Source organism: Pseudopodoces humilis, chromosome 4, assembly GCF_049639895.1.
Source record: "Pseudopodoces humilis isolate 2021_Gansu_Grassland_sample_001 chromosome 4, ASM4963989v1, whole genome shotgun sequence".
Classification (NCBI taxonomy): Eukaryota; Metazoa; Chordata; class Aves; order Passeriformes; family Paridae; genus Pseudopodoces; species Pseudopodoces humilis.
In genome coordinates this window covers 69,973,190-69,993,257 of record NC_142203.1, presented here as the reverse complement: position 1 = coordinate 69,993,257, position 20,068 = coordinate 69,973,190, and the positions used below count along the sequence as shown (strand labels likewise).

The window sequence follows — 20,068 nt, the reverse complement described above, 5'->3', positions numbered from 1 at the left end:
GGCTAAACCTGCCTAGCCGGAAAGTTGTCTTCTGGCAAGAAAATTAGAAAAAAAGAACTATTAATTATGAGACAATATCAGTGTTTCTCCTTGGGATGGTGTATGAGATTTCCCCTCCCTATATAAACCAACAAACTCATTTTGGTTACTATGTAAATGCAGCATTACTCCAGCTCCTCAAGAGAGTTGGATTCAATGAAGTCTGTCACAAACCAGACCAAGAGTGTTTGGAAGCTCAAAAGACACCTCATGCATGTGTTTTTTGCTGCTCCCTCTTGAAGCATTCCTAAAGAGGATAGGGAGGTGTAAGCAGCTGTTGTTGGTGACTGGGTGCAGGGGCAGGCAGACCTTTCAGCTGTTCCCTGTACCACTCCTATGCCTCTGTGGAAATGGGTGCACTATCACAAAAGCAGGGGAACCATGGAGATTTGTTGAGTTTCTGCCTCTGCCCAGGCCACAGTTTCCAGGCAGGAATTCCACCCCAGTTCAGTGATCTCCAGGACCTGATCCAGTTGCACACACATAGGACTCTTAAAGCTATCTGTGTGAGGTTTGGACTTGTGACATGGGGCCTGCAGGAGACCTCAGCCCCTCTGGAGTGGAAGCTAGAGCCAGGTGGGATGACCCAGGGCATCTCAAATGGTTCCTGACCCTTGCACCTAGGCATCTGAGTTGAGCCCACAGTCAACATAGTCAATGAAGAAATTCAGTTCCCCTTTCCAGATGGACTCAGGGGAAGTTCCTGCTGTCACTTGCCAGTCAGAGCAGAGTCATGGGCTCCCAGTCTTCTCTCAGCTGCTTTTTGTCCCCTTTGCACTGTGCTTGTCTCATGCTGCAGAGCTCAGATACCTTCTGCACCTGCCTCCTCTGATGGGTTTTCAAACACTCTTACAAACACTGTCAGGTCTCCCAAGACAACACAAAAATCTTCTAATCGTTCCACCATTCTTGTCTGGAGACACCAGCATCTCTCTCCTCTGTCTGGAAGAACAATTATCATCCCACTATCAGGAACATTCATTCCTGTGGCACATTTCTTAAGCTCAGCTGTTCATCAGGGTAGGCACAGGGCTGGGCTGCAGTGTCTGATGTCTGCTCAGCACTTGGAGTACATAGACCTTGAAGGCAACAGACACAGAGAGAGCTCTGGAAATGTGTCACTTTCTGGCCCTGTTGCTTATAGATAAAGGACATTCTCTTATCTTGTGTTTCCACCAGGAATAGAGTGCTGAATTTAAAGAGCTAGTGGCGTTCCAGACGCTGGGAAGTGGGTAAACACGGAATGTCCCAAATTAGATGGGAGTCAATCTTGTCCACAAATGTATAGCTACTCTATACACAGTAGTTTCCAAGGAGCAAAAGGGGTTTTAGGACAACAAGACCTGACCAGAGCCCCAACTATCTCTCTATCCCACCCTGTTCTTAGACATTGCATCCACGCTCTATGTGATGAATGTTACAGGACTCAGGGACATCTTCTCTCTCCTGAAGGTGGTTAAATGGGAGCACTGGAGTTCTAATGAACTGGAAAGTCTAATGTCCAATGAGTAATACTTGACTCTCACATCTTATACCCAGATTACAGATTTTTGGCCCTCACCAGAGTAACACATGAGGGAGACCAAGTCATATCCCAATATCCAAGCAACCGTTGTGGGAATGCATGGCACTGGCTGCTGGGCAAGCAAGGCAGCAGCTATTTTTAGCTGTCCTGGAGGCAGGAGGAAGGGCTCATCCCAAAGTCCAGGCCCTTGGGCCAGGGTGGTTACCTTCATTCAAAGGGAGCCTGCTCCCTGTTATGTCACCAGCTGTGAAACCAGGTGTCACACAGCCGTGCAGGTCCTGGGAGACAGTTTGTCTGGGCCAGACCCATGGACTGAGGCACAAATGAGCTGTGTCGGTGCTTTAATTGAAAGATTTTTATGGAAGCAAGAAAAAGAAGTCAAACACACTTTCATTTGAGATGAAATGTAGAGGAGCAATGGACATTTTAGAGAAAGTTTCTCTGATCCCAGGTTTCATTCAGCTGGTTCCTGGCCAGCAGCGGAATTTATAGGATGCAAGTGGATATCCTGGGGAGGAGGGAGAGCAGGAGATCTGGTAAACAGAAACTGGGCAAATTCCCTGAAAAGGGCTAAGGCAATTGGTGATCCTGCAGCCAACAAAACCACCGTCTTAGCATATTTCTTATAAATTCAGAGGTGTATACTGGTCAGAAATCTTTAGCCTGAGAGCACATTCTCCTTGTTGTCTTCCTCTCATTTATTTATTTCTCTTCTTCACCAAGGTGTAGGTGGTGGGGAGAAGGGAAGACAGCAAGCAGATGATGCGTCAGTGCTGATCTGCTTTGGGTACATGTTGAAACCTGCCCTGGTACAGCCCGCCAGACCTGCCTGGAGGTGTTCAGCAAATGCAGCCAGCTCCTACATCCCCAGCACCCACCACTGCCAAATGGAGAGCTGAAACTCTGTTTGAGATGGAAGGGCTGCAGAAAGGGAGGCTGCTATTCTCCCATCCACACTGCAGTGCCAAGCAGCCTTTGATTCATGCTCCCACAAGGTGAAACAGAGCAGGGTTTGGAAGAAGTCAGCACTTCTGCTGCCATTCTATAGATGGAATAGAGCAAAGAGACCTGGAAAAGCTTCCCAAGATGTACCAAAAATGTCAAAGCACCTGCAGCAATAATCTTAGACAAGAACCTAGAGGAATTGAATACATGGCCACTTTCATATTGCATTTAAAATCTCATAGGTTTTAAGGTGAGAAGGGACAAATCCTGTTAACTTGACCTCCTGCAATGGAGAGGTCTGGGAATTTCCTCCTGCAAGTGAGACTTGCAGTGTGCAGTTTAACTGAAATAACTTTTTGCAAGGCAGCCAGTCTTAATTTGAAAACCTCACACAATAGAGAATCTACAACACCTTTTAGCATTTTGTTCCAACAACAAATTACTCTCCCTGTCAAGCATGAATAGTTTAAATTGTAGATTTATTTCTTCCTACAAAGCATATTTCAACAGCTTGACAGCTGGAGTTCATCTGACCTAAAACCCAGATCACTGCATTTGGCCAGATGAGCCTTACCTTTCCAGTAAGGCACTACAGTGTGATTCATTGCCTTTGAAATTTAGGGATGGATGGGAAAAAAAAAAAAAGTTTGGATTTGCATGTGTCTGCCAGGTGAATAACACTCAAAGTCTCTTAAGGCAGCTAAATTGAAAACAAGCAGAACCACAACTCTCAGCAATTTAAGGGTAGCTGCTGCCAGGGAAAACACCTTTCCCTCCCCACAGTTTAATAACACTTCTGGACCTTTTGAAATCTGGTGTATCAAACTGCCCTCCTTACATGGCTGTCAAAGAGCAGAGACAGAATCATGTCTCCTATGGACCAGACCCATCTGGGGGCTATGCTCTCCATAGCTCCCCATCCACTGATGGCAGGCAGTGCATGCCCCTTCTCTCATGGTGATGGATGTACCCAGCAGTGCTTGGTGCTTCTCCAACACAAAAACCAAAGCTTAACACAGTGATTGAGAAAGAAAATTCAGCCTGAAACTGATATGACATTTTATTGCCATTTTAATAAATGGTAATAACACACATCATTGAGGCATGAGTAAGGCACTATATAGTGAAAGCTACATTCCAGGCAAAAGCAAGAGTAATCTGGTTAGTAATGTAACAACAACAAAAACCACAAACAAACAGAGAAAGGGAAAAAGACCAAAAAATCCAGAACCCACACTACACCATGAATCAAAAGTCTTAAGATCTGCAGCAAGAATTTTCATGTATCAATCAAGACAGTTTGAGATACAAAGTGGTGGAAGAGTAGAATAAGAGACAGTCATGAAGGGAAATGAGAATTGAATTCTGCAGCTATGTTAGTTGAACACAGTAATATACAAGGCTGCTGCACAGAGTTGGAGGGATGAACTTTCATGTTAGAAATGAAAAAAAAAAAAAAACGAAAACCAATGTGCTGTCCACACATAGAGAGCAAATCAAACAAACCTGGGAAATTTCTTTCCAAAAGCCATTTGATTCCTAGCTAGTGAATTGCAGGAAACCACATTCGTCCAGACCTCACTGAATTCCTCAGTATGGCACCATGTGGGAAGTGAGGAGTTATTTTAAGGCAGCATAATTAATACAGGAAAAATACAGCAGTACACACACCAGCCAAAGAGAAACAAGAATTTTATTTATAGGAAAGTTGCTTGTCTAATTCCGTGAGCACTGTGTTCAGGTCTGTTGTACTTTTCCTTGCCTGGCATAGCTACAGAAAAAAAAACTGATTCGTAATATGCTAGATGGGGCTGGACAGTAGATGAAGGCAGAGTAGGATTTCACATTCAGAACTATGTTAAGAACAGAAAGGGAATTTAAATTCTACAATGGGTGAAGGACAAATATTTAACCAGCTGTTCTTTTGCCTTAAGAATAAGTTGCCTGACAGCAGGACAATCTTGTGCCCAGCCCATACCTTGGCCACTATACTGAACACAGCTACTCCTTCTCCTCCACATGCCTCAAAATCACACCCCAAAAGGGAAAGGAATAAAATGCAAATGGAGCATGTAGAGGTACTGCCTGAAAGGGTTAATTCCCCTTTGCCCAGGCTGAAGAGGAAAAGGAAGCTATTGCTATAGATGACTTCCTTTTCATGGTGAAGTTTGCTGACAGCTGCTTAAAAATACAACCAACACTAGCATTTCACAGCATGGGTATTGACATTTTATTTTTTTAAAAAGGAAAAAAAAAAAAGAATACATCCTTTTAGTGACTGGAAATGTGTACAAAGATACATTTTTCAATTAATTTATGCATTAAAGAAATAGGCTTTTAAAAAGTTTCTCTACTGCATGGGACTTACAAATTCTTTCACAACAATATTTTTTTTTCAAATACTTTGTAATATTATGGCATTGGGAGAGCCAGAGATCCCCTGAGATGCCAGTACTGCTAGTACAGGAGGTGCCTGACCTCAGTCCCTCAACCATGAGTACCAGGGATATCCCAGTTATTCTGCAAGGTAGAAAAGGAAGTGCTCCAAAAACCACAATGCCGTAATCCAAGACCATCCCAGGAAAACCCAAAATTATCTCAAAGCTGACAGAGAATCGGCAGTTCCCATACATCTCTAAATGAACTCATCCCAACCTTGGTATTTTGTAACAGCTTTAAGGAGCATATTTATAGATAAATCTACTAAAACAAAACAACAAAAAAAAAAACCAACCCAACAACACCTTTGTAAAATTTACATGAACACACGCAACTCAAGCAACACTATGTTTCCAGTGGATCTTGGCTATTAGCTGCTTGCAGTTTATATACAAAGCTGATTAATTAGAAAGTCTGCTTCTGGGAGCCAAGCTTTCTGTCTAAGTTAGCCTTGGTTAGAATAAGGACTTCCTAGATGTGATCTTCTAGGACTTGGCAATACTAAAAATTTTGATTAGAACACCAGGGTGCACTTCTTTGTAAACACTTAGTCTTAAAATTAAATGAAAATCCAATGCAGTGTTACTCGCTGCACTGACATTGTGGATCAGCTGACTGATACAATATCTAGGAATTCATAAGAGATATAAAAGTTTGGCTAATAATCCTCTAGACTAGTTAATTCCTGGTGTGAAAGTACTGACTTTAGAGCAACATCAAGCAGAATTTGATCCACAGAATCACAGGCAAATTTCCTCCAGGATGTAGGAGTTTCCAATCCATGCCAGCAAAACAATTTGTTTTGCATGATCCCCATTCTACAGATTGGAACACAGGTTTGAAGGGAAGCAGCTTGCCAAGGTCACAGGCAATGTCAGCAACATAGCTCAAAAGAGTTTCAAATTCCTGAACACCTGATTTATGTTGGACTGCAATTCCCACTTCTCTCCTGACTCCTACAGTCTTCAATCCCCTTCTATTAGGAAAAGATTACATGATACTGCATTTGGAGGAGGGCTCACAAGGAAATGTCAAAAGCAAATATGTCAGGGATATACAAAAACAAAACAAAAAAATTACTGGAATATCTCAAGACAGGTAAAAAACTCTTCCTGTTGTTCTTGAAGCTCTTCTTAACGTCTCCTTTTTGCCAGCTGCAGTCCTGAGTAATGAACACCTGCCAGATCTGTGTGGCAGCTTCCTCAGACCCTCTCCTTGTGCTTCACGTTAGCCAGCTTGACTGTTTCCTGCTCAGAGGCAGGTGGAGAAGGCTCATCGTGACATCCAATTGTCAGCTGATAGACAATCACTCCCGCAACTGCCCCAAGGAAAGGAGCGACAACTGGAACCCACCACCAGTGGGACGGCTTACCAGCCCTGGAAAACAAAAAAGAAAGTGCACAAGGTAAGAACTGCTGCCTAAGCATTAGGATATTTTCACTTGGATCTGGAGCAATGCAAGATCTGACCCTCTGCAGCCATCACCACCCACTTGCACAACACCATAGCACCTGCACATCTGCAGAGCTTCCAGATGTTGCCACACACACACAAACACAGCTACTTTCAGGACTACCAAGTCTCTCCACCAAGAAAGGAGAGAAGCATTTGTTATGCCTACACTAGGCACCTTCAATTCCCTCCCGCTTGCTTGCAATGCTTGATAACATGGCTCTCTTAATTGTCTCCAAAACCAACAAACACTTCTCATTTTTTTCCATTAAAAAATCATGATGTGCTCATGCTCAAGGTGCAACTGAAATTCTCAAGGATGTTCCTAGATTTCCTCTTTGATAGCAATGTCCTTTGGTCTCACCGCTGGAAGCTCCCCAGCTTCCATGATTTCTTAAGAAGTTGAAAAGCAGTGCCTTTTAGCAGCATTTAGACAATCCAAAGATACCTCATGGCTGCCAAGACTCTTTATAGTGCCAGCACTACCATCTCTTTGGACTCATAATCCATTTCCCCTTGATGCACAAGGTTTTCATCATCTAGCACTTACTGGAACACTGCAGTGCCCCAGCCAGCAATGGCTGTGAAGAGACGAGGCCCAAAGTCCCTGGCAGGGTTGACAGCATAGCCAGAGTTGAAGCCCATGGAGGTTCCAATGACAAGGACGACAAAGCCAACTGTGAAAGCCTCCAGCCCAGTGGGGACGGGGTTGTTGTAGGGATCAACAATAGCCAAGACACAAACAATCAGGGAGGCAGTGCCAATGAACTGGAGAGAGATGGGGAAGGAAAACAAGAATTTAATCCAGATTCGTCTTCAAACCAAGTTATTTAACTTCTCTGGGATGTGATTCTCTTAAAAGGAAGAGATGCACCAAGTCATCCCATGAACACTATCAGACCACAGCAGGCATGGTAATACAAGAGTGGAGCATGCTCCTCTCTTGAGATTATGGCAGCCATAATCAATCACAATAAAGAGATTAATTATGGATCTTAATCAAGATCACACCTTTTTCCCTACCCCAGAAGAGTCATGAACAGCTGTTTAGGCAGTCATAAAAGCTGAAAACATCTTCCTAAACCTCCTTCCCACGTGCCATAGCTGGGTAGAAGTTGTCCCTTTTGTGGCTGATAGCAACTTTAGGAGACAGTCACATTCAACAGCAACCACCACCCCACACCCAGCTCTGGATTGTACCACAACCACAGTAGTAGAGGGAGAGTGAGGAAGAGTTTCCATTCCTCACACTATGGCTCTCCAGGGACTATAAGCAAATGGCATTCTTTTCTCTGGTGTCCTGACCAGTGTTGTACCACTCATTAATGTCTTGGCACAAGCCTTCTGGCTGTAAGGTCCTTTCTGGCCCTACTCTTACTATGGGCTAGTGAGACACCTGTGTCAAGGTAAAACCTTTCTGGATATCTTTAAATTGCAATTCATTTTCTAACTAAAGATAAGTCCCATAACCACCCAAAAGATTCCTCTTCAAATACACTTTCATCCTCCTAGCACCCTCTTACCTGGTCAAAGAAGCCATTCACAACGTTCAGATGCTCAGATGGGTAGGTGGCAAAAATACCAGCGGTGGCATTCACTCCTGTAACACTGAGCTGGTTATTGTTAAAAGCCCAGATAGCATCTAGAGGTCGTGAAGGAGGAAAAAATTAAAATCATTTTCTGTAGAGCAAACACTCATTTGGAAAAGTTAGGGCATCGTCCACCACAGCTTTTTTACCAGCCAGGCTCAGAGGCAGATGGCATTAGTCCCTGTTCCTAACAATTATTTGCCAAGCATCAAGAAAGAGAGTCAAAAAGAAAACACTAAGGCAACTCCCTCTCTCTCACAAAGGTAATCAAACCCCTGTGGTATCAGTCTTGGTGTGAAGACATGACAGAGTGATACGGATCAGCAAACAGGGCTGTTCATTCACTTTTCGTAGTTACAACTCTCAAGGTTGTCTTTAGAGCATTACAGTGAAGTACATTTTACATCACAGTGAAGACTTACATTTGTTTTAAGCCAAGAATGAGAAAATGGCTCTGGAACAGCAAACAGATATAAAACCTCCATCACAGCTAGTGTTTCACTGACTTTTCTGGAAGACCAGTAGATACAAAAGGGTATCCATCAAAAGCCATCCAGAGGTCCAGCATTCATTACTCAAGGGCCAAGTCTTGCATTTTAGCAATGCTGGCTGGTCTTCAGATTGCTTTGAGGAGGCTTGAACCCATCATCATGAGAATAGGAAAGCCATCCCAGAAACACAGTTAAGGAGGTTTCTTGGACCTCTGCTCTGCAGGAAAGTGTTCCTCTCTGATGTGGAAATCTCCCTCCCTGCAGTGAGTCACAAACATAGTAGTCTCACCTCAAAAAAGACATGAGTTTTCCACACTTACCATAGTACAGCCCAAAGACTATGCCAGCTCCAAGGAAAGCTCCCAGGGTTTGTGCAAGGGCATAAATTGGTAGCTTGATCCAGGGCTCCCGGGCCAATAAACACATGGCAAAAGTGACAGCTGGGTTCAGGTGTCCACCTGCAGAGAGGTTGGTGGTTAGTGTACCTTTACGGGCAGAATTTAGGTCCCAGAGTTGTGCCAAGGGGCACTAGCTTCCATACCAGTGCCATACAGGAAAGGCAAGCCTACACAACAATTGACACTAGTGAAACTGAGCCTACAGGGAGCCACACATACCTGACACTTGCCCTGCGATCAAAATGCCGAGCGTTACAGCGAAGCCAAAGGCCAGGTTGACAGTCAGGAAACCTCCATGGGTCCCTCTGCTGAGAATGATCTGCGCAACTGAGCCACAGCCAAAGAGCTAGGAGGAGAAAAAGAGATTTGAATTACTCTCTCTGCTTCACATCAGGGCCAGTTGCAGACCTATGCCTGCAATTGCTCCCCTTACACCATCATGGGCCATCACAGTACACTCTCAACTCAAAGCCTTCATAGCTATCTATCTTGGGTCAAAGTATCTGCACATTTTCTCTAGAGATAGGAGGGAGGAAGAAAGAGCACGGACAAATCTATCTGCTGGCAGGATGCGCCAAAAACAGGGCAAAAATTAAAAGCAAGATGGATCTATAGGACTCCAGATTTTTTTGTTCAAACATCTAATTTTAAGATGGCAGGTGAGAAGGATGGGCCAGATATCATCCTAGTCTGAGATATTTACAGTACAACTATTCTAATGAAGGATCTGGGTACTTTTGTTAAAAAGGCTAATAATTGTTTGACCCAGTAGCACATAGATTAGTAGGGAACAATTTTGTCAATGTCTGGAAATACAGTCATGGCTGAGGAAGGCCACATTCAGCCTGACATTCATGGCATTCTCTTTTCAGTCTCCATCAAGAAAAATCCACATTCAAGAGACTCTACCAGCACAGCCAGTCTTGGCCTTCTGTCCAAGATCAGGGGTACACCAAACCATACACACTGGCTGACAAAAGCTGTTTGCTTTGGGTGATAAAACTGTTTCCTAGTAGCTAAGGGAGGTCTAGCTTAAAGATGTTTGCTCAACATATCCAAGGGTAATCCTTATCTTCCCAACTGCACCCAAAAGGCCTCATTCCTATGCTCCCCCTTAACAATTCAAACCAGTTTCCCCCGGCAATTCAGTTCCTCAGTCACCCAGCTGCAGGCTTTCTATCTTGGCAAGTCTTTCCACTATCCAACATGTAATTTAGAGAACTCTAAACCTGATCATCTGTATGTTTGCATCTGCCACTGGCTCCACCTGAACTGACCCTTGGTATATTACCACTTGGAATTACCACACTGGCAAGTACTCAGAGGATCCTTAAACTAGGACAGTGTGCTTATGAGATGCTCAAATCTAGGGATCAAGGCTTGACTTATTTCTTCTGACCACATACCCATAACTACACCCCCACAAAGACTTTCTGCTTCCATGAACTCCATCATCCCATAATTACTCAATTGCCACAGAGTATCAACAGGTATCAATTCCTAATAAGGATAAGCCACCAAATAGGCACCGAGGTGGCCAGGCTTGCTGTCATCATTTCTTCAGCCAACACTGGACGTGCCCATTGAGCAACACACAACCCAAATCAGAGGCAAGGACAAAACACATGTAACTCATCCCCTCCCATGTCCTTGTTGACTGAAGAATTGCTAACAAAGGAAAATCTGCATTCAGTTTGCTTGGAAAGGAGCAGCCAGGTAGGCTGCAGGCTGATTCATGGGGTGGACACTGTGTACACAGATGCCTCTGGACAAGGAACCAGGTACCCAACACAAGGGCCTTGTGTAAGAAAGAATAAAGGAACCTGTTGTACTCAGTGATGGAGGGATGGCCAGCACTGCTCTCTACTGGTTACAGTCAGAACAGCCCCTACAATGTCCTCACCAAGCTGGAAAACCATGGCAGAGGAGACTCCAAGACAAAAGCAGAAAAGAATAATTATTTATTGACAGCAAACAGAAACAACTAAGCCCAAACCACCAAGGCAAGCACAGCTCCAACTGAGCAAATAAGGACAGGCTAATGACCAGGGCGAATCCTGTTTCTCCCTTTCCCCAAAAAAGCCCCACCAAGCTTTGCAGAAATTTCAGAGAGTACATGGCTGTGGTGTTTGCCTCTCAAAGGCCACACAGCACATCAGTCTGACCAGGAAGGGGACAAGCCCACAAAACCTGAGTTTGGTGGAGTTGACCCCAGGTGATCCCTAGTGATGAAAGTATTTGTGTTATTCACTCTGTAAGAACTGGCAGTTCTGCAGGTGGTTGGCTTGTTATCCACATACCTTTCTGTTGCAGAAACCGCAGAGTGAAGTTTTCCCACCTCCCTGATCACCCACAAAGGTCTTCCCTTAAGCTGGAGGAATGCCAGCTCTGCCATTCCTGAAGAGGTTATCTCAAGAGGTCATTCCCCATCCTCCTCACCTCCATCCTACACCTGGCAGTAGCTCTCCAGCTTTTCCTCAGAAGGGAGTCTATGGGCCATGCAAAAACACCCTGAAGCCACTCCACGGGACCATTACAACTGTTTATCAGATGAGCCAAGAGCACTACTGGGCTTAATTCAGTGTAACAGTAGAAAACTTAACCCTCAGCAGATAAAAGGAGTGTAGTGATACTTAGGGACAGGTTTGAACTTTGATATGCATGTGATCAATTCCATCCTGCACCAGTGGAGTCCACTAAACACAAAAATACAGTGTCATGCATTACATCCCTCCAAGGCATTTGACTTTAAGGAACAAGTTCAAGTCGTGCTTGCCCAGGGCTTTTGTGGCAAGTACCTTGACACTACACAGTTTTGTTGGGGTAGTAGCTAATACAAAAAACTTTAATTACACCACTTTCACTTCTGCTCTTTGCTAGTTTTCCTTCCAATTCCTTTTCCCAGGTCAGATGAGACCAGAGAACCTCAGCTTTCATTTTTTAGGTTTTGTTTGTCTACTGCTCACAGAGAACTTTTCAGGCATGTCTAACTTGGGTTTAAAGGTAAGGAAGGTCAGATAAAAGTAATTCAACATTTTCCTCAGTCTTTTAAGTCCATGCAATGTATTTAAGAGTTCTTCAGCAATATTGTACCGCTGTGGTCAGGGACAGTGGTGCACACCTAAGGGGGAGATGACACCCCATTCTTTTGATTTTAATAACCTGCCTCCCACACCATATTGTTTTGTGGTTTTGTTTTTCATTTGCATTTGTTGGGTTTTTGTTTTGCTTTCTGATTTGTTTGGCTTTGATTTTGTGGGGGGGTTGTATTTTGGTTTTGTTGTTGTGTAAAAAACACTTCTGGAAGAACATCCAGCCAACAGAAACCCAGGTTAGCACCTCCCATGGCTGTAGGTGCAGCAGTCAACAGTTATACACCCATGATTCACTAGCCAAGTCAAAAAATAGTTTTAAAGTGCTCATAAAATGCTCGCAATAAAGCATCACTCCAATGTATTAAACCTACTCTCCAAGGAATTGAGGTCAATGCACCCATTAACCAGGTTAATGGAAGCCTGCTCCGTAATTTCATGTTACTGACTCTAGCAAATCTAACAGGGAGGCTTCTCACTGCTCATGGGGTGATTCAACTTCTTGCACTGTGGGAAAAAAACTAAATCCTTGTTCTGCAGCTATGGGTTCAAGAGCAGTGGGGCTGACAGACTCCAGAGGGGAGAAGAACTCCCCCTGTACAAAGGAGGCACCAGCCAGAAGCAGCAGCAAGTAGCAGGAAAAGGTAGCACATTGCAGGGGATATGTCACACCCAGGTAACCCTGAGCTCCCTGTGTCCACTGCATGTTTGGAAACTGAGCAGCTGGCTTTGTCACTCAAGATAAAAACACCCTGTCTCAATGTCTGAACACACGAAAGTCCAGTAGCCAGGTAGGAAAGAACCATGAGGTTAAAAAAGTGGCAATAGCTCATGAAGAAACAAGGATTCCGAAGACAGCCTATTTAGGCAGACCTTGTGGAAAACAGCTTCATATGTGAGCTCAGAAGGAAGGTGGTGCTCAGAGCTCCTCTGCACAAGAGCCAGGTTTCTTTCCTTTTTGTCTCCTCTTTTCTTTGCTAGGGCTTTTTTACACCTTCATGTGCAACCAAAAAGGCCTGAGTGCATTTATTCTTGGACTTCAGACAGACTGGTCTCTAAATGTAGATGGGAAAGTTTTGCTGGCATAGGTGAGGAGGAGTGCAATTACCTCAATTACAACTCTTCTGCCAGCAAATAAACCAGGGATTAGGCAAGAAGCTTACTGTAAATCTACCCTAATCACCCTGGTGGATGAAAAACTGGTCATCCCTCAATGAGGAAGATGCCAGGAGGGCAGTCAAACCACGGATCTGCTTTGAAGGAGGAGACCCAGAGAGACTGATGGATGATTTTAAGTTTTGGACACACAGAGGGTACCACTCTTCATGGGGAGAAGGCAGGGAGCAAGAGCAGCATGCAGAGATCTTGAACTCCACAGCTCACACTCCACTGGCCAAAAGGACAATGCAAGAAGCACTATCCTTTATGCTTTTCTTCAAAGCATCTCTCAAAACCCAGGCTGATCATCATTCTCAATTTGCAAAGCAAGGAGAAACCTTAGACCCCATACCCAGTTTTCTGTCCAGCACAGGTGGAGGCAGCTTGTGCAGAAGCAGCCCTGCAGGAAGGGCAGCAGCAGATGGTCTGTTATGTTACAGCTCTTTACACACCACCCACTGAACCAGAGCCAAGGCAGGGCTGCAGGGCCGGAGAGAAGAGAAATTCCAAGCAAAACTGTGCCCCACATACAGCACATGCTACAAAAGACATTGCACAGAGCTGGAGACACGAGCCTCCCTCAGCTCAAGCTTCAAGCTCAGCTTCGAGAGGAGTTGGGCATTAGGGAGGAAATTCACTGGTTTAGGTTGTTGACACATACACAGAATGAAAAACACCTATTCTGATGTCCCTACCATTGTTCAGAACAAGAGGTTTTAGCCATTAGAAGGACCAGTATGTCTGGCGGGGATTTGGTCACAAGTTTGGGCACTCCTGGGGAAAAGCTGCCTTCCCACCAAGGGAAAGTCTTGGTGCCTGAACTGTCCTGTTTGTAGGAAGGAGAAATGTCCTGCTCCTGGAGGGAGACAGCAAGAAGGGACAGTTTTGGACAGTTAGTGAAGAGCTTCAACCTCTTCTGGTAGAAGGGTTGAGGGAAAGCTGCTGCCACTTCCCATGTCCCCATACCCAGCAGCACAGACCTTTTGCAAGGGAGAATCAGCAGCTCTCAACATGCTTACATCAAGAATTTCCACTCTCTTTTACAGCCTAGCAAAGCATTTACAAAGAAAAGAACTTTCTTTAAAAATTAAAAGAAAAAAAATTAAAATTACATTTTCCAAGTGTGACCAGCTGGATTTAAGCAAACCACCCCAAATCAAGCAGCAACTGTGGGAACTACTGTGCTGCACCAGACAGCTGTGGGATGAGCAGCAGCTTTAAGTTGCCAGCACCTAAGTGGGGCTCCTCTTGCTGTGGTGATCCCTTAGGTGAAGCTCACCTTGCTGTGGTCATCCAAACCACTTTGCTGTTTTTGTTTCTGTGGTCTACAGCACAGTCATACCCCAAAAAGTTACCACCTAGCCACAAAGTCAAGGCAGCACCCACTGAAAAGCAATTAGGAATTGTTTTGTTCCTTCTTTGTGCCTGTACAGCAGTGATTCACAGTGAGTCCCACTTGGAAATCAGTCATAATCTGTACATTACTTCTCCTGCAAATGTAAAAGACAAACAGAACCAGCTTTGGTATTTACAGCTAGCAGAGCAAGGCAAACAGACCGAGCCTTAAGAGAGGCACGGAGACCCACCATGGAAATCTGGCTTTAGTGGGTTGCTACAGTAATAACACAAACAGCAAGGGACTGGGAAAATGCCTTCAGTGTTTGTAGTGCTTAACAACTGCCAGCAAGCGGTGCTTCCAACTTAGGTATGAAGTTCATCCCTAAAGTGCCACTCAGAAACTGAATTTTTAAGAGGGGAAACATCAATTTAAGTATCAAAGGGAATGTATGTAGAATTAGCATTACTATTTTTGCAACAATATAGACACCACCCACAAACTAAATAAAAGTTGTGCAAGGTGCTCTGCATGGCAAAAGTAGATTACAAGTAGACAGCACCCCGCCTTGGCGTTCCTCAGGGTTCAGCTGCCTTAGATGGATTATTTTTCTTAACAAAAAAGAGGCACTAATCTAAGAGTCCCTTCCAGCTCAAACTACTCGATGATTCTACCTTCACAATCTCTTTAAAAAAAATGAGAAAAATAAAATCAAGCACTAGGTTTATTCTTACAGGCAGCAAGGCTATGCAAGGATCTGCAATAGCTTTGGTCTAGAAGAGTTTGAGAGAGCTGCAGTCATTGTGCAAGTGAAAGGGAGGGGGCAAGAAGCTGAAGTGGTGCCAATATCCACACTGGGACAAGTTTTACATTACACAGTGAAATTTAAAGTAAGCTGCAAACTTTAAACAGTCTCCCTCCCTTGGGGCTCAGGAAGTTGATTTCAGTGTGAACAATATAAAATCTTAAATACATCCCTGAAAGAATTCTTTAGCCAACTCCATATCCAATGAGGAAAACTTCACAGATTCAGGTCTTTCCTCAGGCATTTTACTGTGAAGCCCAAACCAGATATTTACCGGGGTACAATGCATCTAAATGCACACACACACAGCTCAACATGCTGGCAGGGTAGGCAGCAGGTACTTTTGCAAGGTACAAAATGACAATTTTGAAGAAGTCCAATTCAAGCAATTGTTGAGGCCAACGGAAAGGGGAAGGAATTCACCTTCAAGACTCTTTCTATTTCATGTAGGTGATATAAAAGATGAAAAGGACTCAGGGTGGTAACAAAGAATAAAACTGCATGTTTCCCTTCATTAAGACAAATTGACTGAGACAGTACAAAGTTCGAAAGGGATTGACTGGCTTGGATATTGCAAGCTTGCAGTCCTGGAACCCATTTCCCTCTCACTGGACTTCTAACCATGCAAGAGCATTCACTGAGTTTGGGACTTTGCCTTTACTCCCACAGGCCCACCCCACCTTCTCCCCCAGGGACACAGAATGCCCACAGCACATCCACTGCAGAGCTGCTGCAGGAGATCCTCAGCGAGTTTGCAAGTCCTACAAGATGGAGTTGAGTGTGTCACTAAAACCAGTTCTGGAGCTCCTGAACACGGTGAAGGCTCAGCCTGTAAGTTTAGACATACACACACTAAAACAGAGCAGGTTTGATGCCCCTGAGGACAAGGCATGTTCTGTCCACTTCTGCCAATGCAGCATCCAGCATGGCTGATGGGTGCCCATTACCACTCTCATTTTGGAGGCTGCTTACAATTTTGGACTGAACCCTTCCTCAAGCTCCTCATTCAGGAGCAGATCCCAATTCCCCTCTGCCTGAAGAGGCAAGGTTTAAGGAAAAGTAGTCACTGTTGTGCTAAGTGTTACAGTCAGAGGATAGACTAGTGGATCATGAGCCCTTCTGAAAGCTCAGACCCAAATGGCTAAAGGCTTATCTTGTTCCTCAGGAATATTAGCTTTGCTGTCAGGGGGAATTAATCCACCTTACAAAACTTACTTTGTTTCAACACTAAGACTAACAGCAGCGACATCAGTGGTTCATAGACAGAATGTCTTCTAACTGTTAATCACTTTCCTATCACCTTCTACCCACCTTAATTCCAAACAAACCTTCCTGGAAAAATCAACAGGACTTGTTTCCAAATCACCAAAGCTGGGTCGCTTTGACAATAAAGCCATTGCACCATGCAAAGCTGCTTTCTTTTAAAAGTGGTAGCATTTTATAGTCTTAGCAGAGTCCCCTAAGCTGCCATAGAAGATTCAGAAATCCTCTCTTCATCATAAAGAAAAAAATCCTTATTTACGAAAGCATAAAATTCTGACAGCCTTGTGTTGTCCCCCAGGTGCACATGCAACTTCATCAAGCCTTCCTTTGCCTTCAGCTCTTCCAACCCTTAGATTTCTCTCCAAGCAGTTCATCCACCAGTTACAAAGAGCTGCAAACCCACAGTGACTCCACTGAAGCCTTCTGGATTGCTCTGGATTTACACCACCTCAGAGGAACTTGTACCTGCAGATATTCACTGTGCAAACACCAAGTCATTTCTTGCCCCGATATATATGCACCAAACCCGTGGCCAACTGGGCAGTCCTGCATTTTCAGACGCAGATGCTCTAAGCCAGATATCCCTGTCACTGTTTTTCTACGCCAGTATTTACTCCACACAGCTCATACACAACTCTCCTAGCTGTTCATATCTGTCTTTAAAGCAAATTGTGGCCGCTCAAAACATTTGCAGGCACTTAGACACACACTTATCCAGTTTTATCCCTTATATTCCACCCCTTTGGAAACTGAGCACTAAAACAGGCAGAAGAGGTTTTTTTCTTCATTGACCACTGAAAAACACACTGATAGCAAGCACCAGGCGTGCAGCCCCGCTGACAAGCCCCTGGGGAATCAGCGGCTGACGGCGAAAGGACACTGCAACAGTTTAAATTTTGGCTACTTCATTATGGGATCCATGGGGGAAGGAAAACAGAAAAAAAAATAATAAAAGCTTTCACTTCCTCAGGTGATAGCACTTGGAATATTTCAGAGCCAAGAAAATATTCCAGGGCAGACAGAAAGGAAGTTTTTCATGATCCTAGCAAAATACTTGCTACTTACACAGAAGTGTTTTGCTCCCTGCACTTCACAGATACACAGAAGCTCCCACACACCCAACAAGCTCTTCAGAGCCCATATTTTGAGAGAAATCCCAATAGCCATCTTTAAGCAATATGCATGATTTTTTTTTCTGTGCACAGGGACTGTCCTCTAGACCCCTTGCAGCAGGTTGCCCCAGAGCTGGGCTTATTCCCAATGCAAACCCTGGCAGCAACACAGCTCCTTCACCAGGACAATTTCCCCCAAACCCATGGGTTAGAGAGCATCCCCACACTACAGCCCCCACTCACCACTAGGATCAGTGTCCCCAAGCACTCAGCCAGCGCTTGCCGCACTAATTTGTTTCTGATCCTCAGATGCTCCTCAATGGTAGCAAGAATGTCCTTCTGCCGCCCCATTGCAGTAGAGGTGATTCTCAAGTGGTGTCAGGGAACAAGCAGCAGCTGAAAAAGCCTCAGCAAAGTTTCCTCTCCAGCACAGCTGCCTTTGCTTATAAATAAGTTCATCGATGCCTGACACACCTCCTGGGTAACCACACCCCTTCCACCCGCTCTTCAAGCCCAACTTTTTTTCACTGCCTTTCAGCATGAGACGGCGTGGGTGGTTTTTTCATTTTCCTTAGTGCTTGCATAGCTGAGCAAAAGATTCAGGAGCTTCCTAAGGAGAGGAAATGTGTCCTGCTGAAGCCACTGCTGTTTTCATCACCACCTAAAATACAGGACCACACCTGCCCTTCTCCATCTTCAGTTAAATGCACAGACTGAGCAGTGCCTTCCGCATTTGTGTGAGCGTGGTACCCTGAGTCCAGATTTCTCTCCCTCCCAAGCTCTTGCAGGGTGGCAAAGTGATGTGTGCTCCTGTGCTGATTCAGAGTCTGTAGGTGCTTTGACAGCAAAACTGGGAGGCAGAAGGGTTTGAACCCCCACAGCTCAGTCCGAGGCTCCCCCGAGGTCCAGCAATTACCTGGCTAAAGCTGGCACTGTGAACAAGACCAAACCTCTTTCCATGAAAATCTACATTTGGGTCTAAACTCCTTTGCGTCATTACAATTTATCTCACCCTCCCAGAGCTTTGGGAGAGCCTTTGCAGCCCAGTCCTCCTGAAAGCTGTAAAGACATGAGACACCCAGTGCAGAGCCAGTCCCTATCACAGGACCTCAGTGGGGAGCCCACAGACTTGCCAAGCCACACAGGAAACAATCCTTGCTGCCTTTTCAATGTCAGTAACATCCTGTATCACTCTAGGACTATTCCACAAGGTGGCCTGGATGAAAACAGTCCCAGTCCCTACCATCTGAGGTGAGGACTGCTAACAGGACATGTGCAGCTCATGGCATCTGGTTTTTGTTAAATGAGTAGTAAAAATTCCCTGGGCTCCTTGACTCACCAGGTCTTGACACAGAGAAGCAGGGCTGAATTTTCAGGACTGAAAGGGACCCCTTTCTTTGATTTGTTCCCCTGCCTTCTCTGCAAAGCCACAGATGCCCAGCTTTTCCTCTTCCTCTTATTTAACCATCAACTTTCATGTGGAAAAACCAGAGCGTTTTAGTACAGTGGTGAATGGGCCTTTATTTTGTACAGAAACTGCAGCCAACATGAGAAGCAGGCAGGAATGTGGCTAAGAAAGCAATAATGTGTGAGGAATCAAATACAGGGAAACACTCAAGTCCAAACATAATTACAGGGGCAGGAAACTTTCCTCATTATTTTGTGCTCAAGCCCAGTCTGAGAGTGCCAGCATCAATGGGGTCCTCCAAAGCACAGTGAGTGCTCCATCAGCCCCATGCTTGTTGCAGCTGGGGTTTGCAAAACAGTGCTAAAGACACCCATTTTCAACTTTTTCTCTGTATCTCCCCTCATCATCTTGCAGTGCATCACCAGGGCAATGGGAGCTCCTCAATTCCTCCTGCACTCCTCTCTCTTTTATATTATGCCCTGTCCTTTTATCCTGATGCTTTATCAAAGCTATCACAGCCAGAAATCGAGCTGTATGTTGGGTTTTTTACCCTTTTGGCAGTTCCCAAGCTAAAACACATGTCCACCAGTGTGTAGATGCTGTGTTCTGTGGTGTAGTTTTACTGAGATTTATTTAGGCTAATTCCCCATTCCCTCCCTGGCAGTAAGGCAGGGCCATCAGACCAGAAAGAGAGAAAGGTGAGGAGCAAAAAATATGGTGGGCTGTGATGTTCTCCAAGCAGGTAGGAACATTTCTTCTGTCTCTGGCATCTCAGGCCCTCTGTTACAAGTTGAGGATACAGGCATTTCCTCACAAATGGTGAAGGAAGGGGAGATGCTGAGGTTCCAAAGTTGATGTTATGTCCTGGTTTTGGCTGGAAGAATTAATTTCCTTCTAACTAGTGATTTGGATTCAGTATGAGAACAATGTTGATAACACACTGTTGTTTCAGTTGCTGCTCAGCAGTGCTTACCTACCCCAAACACTGATCAGTTTCCTGTGCTCTGCCACTGAGC

General features: G+C 44.7%; 1 protein-coding gene across 1 annotated transcript; it reads right to left on the bottom strand.

Annotated features, from left to right (window-relative positions):
* Window positions 1–4,184: 4,184 nt before the first annotated feature.
* AQP3 (aquaporin 3 (Gill blood group)) lies at window positions 4,185–18,087 on the bottom strand. The gene is made up of 6 exons (XM_005530387.3): window positions 17,888–18,087; window positions 9,098–9,224; window positions 8,801–8,938; window positions 7,924–8,042; window positions 6,951–7,168; window positions 4,185–6,325 (listed from the first exon to the last, which is right to left on the bottom strand). The coding sequence occupies exons 1-6, from the start codon at window positions 17,993–17,995 to the stop codon at window positions 6,151–6,153; spliced, it is 885 nt and encodes a 294-aa protein (XP_005530444.1). The 5' UTR covers window positions 17,996–18,087; the 3' UTR covers window positions 4,185–6,150.
* Between the last annotated feature and the right edge of the window lie 1,981 nt (window positions 18,088–20,068).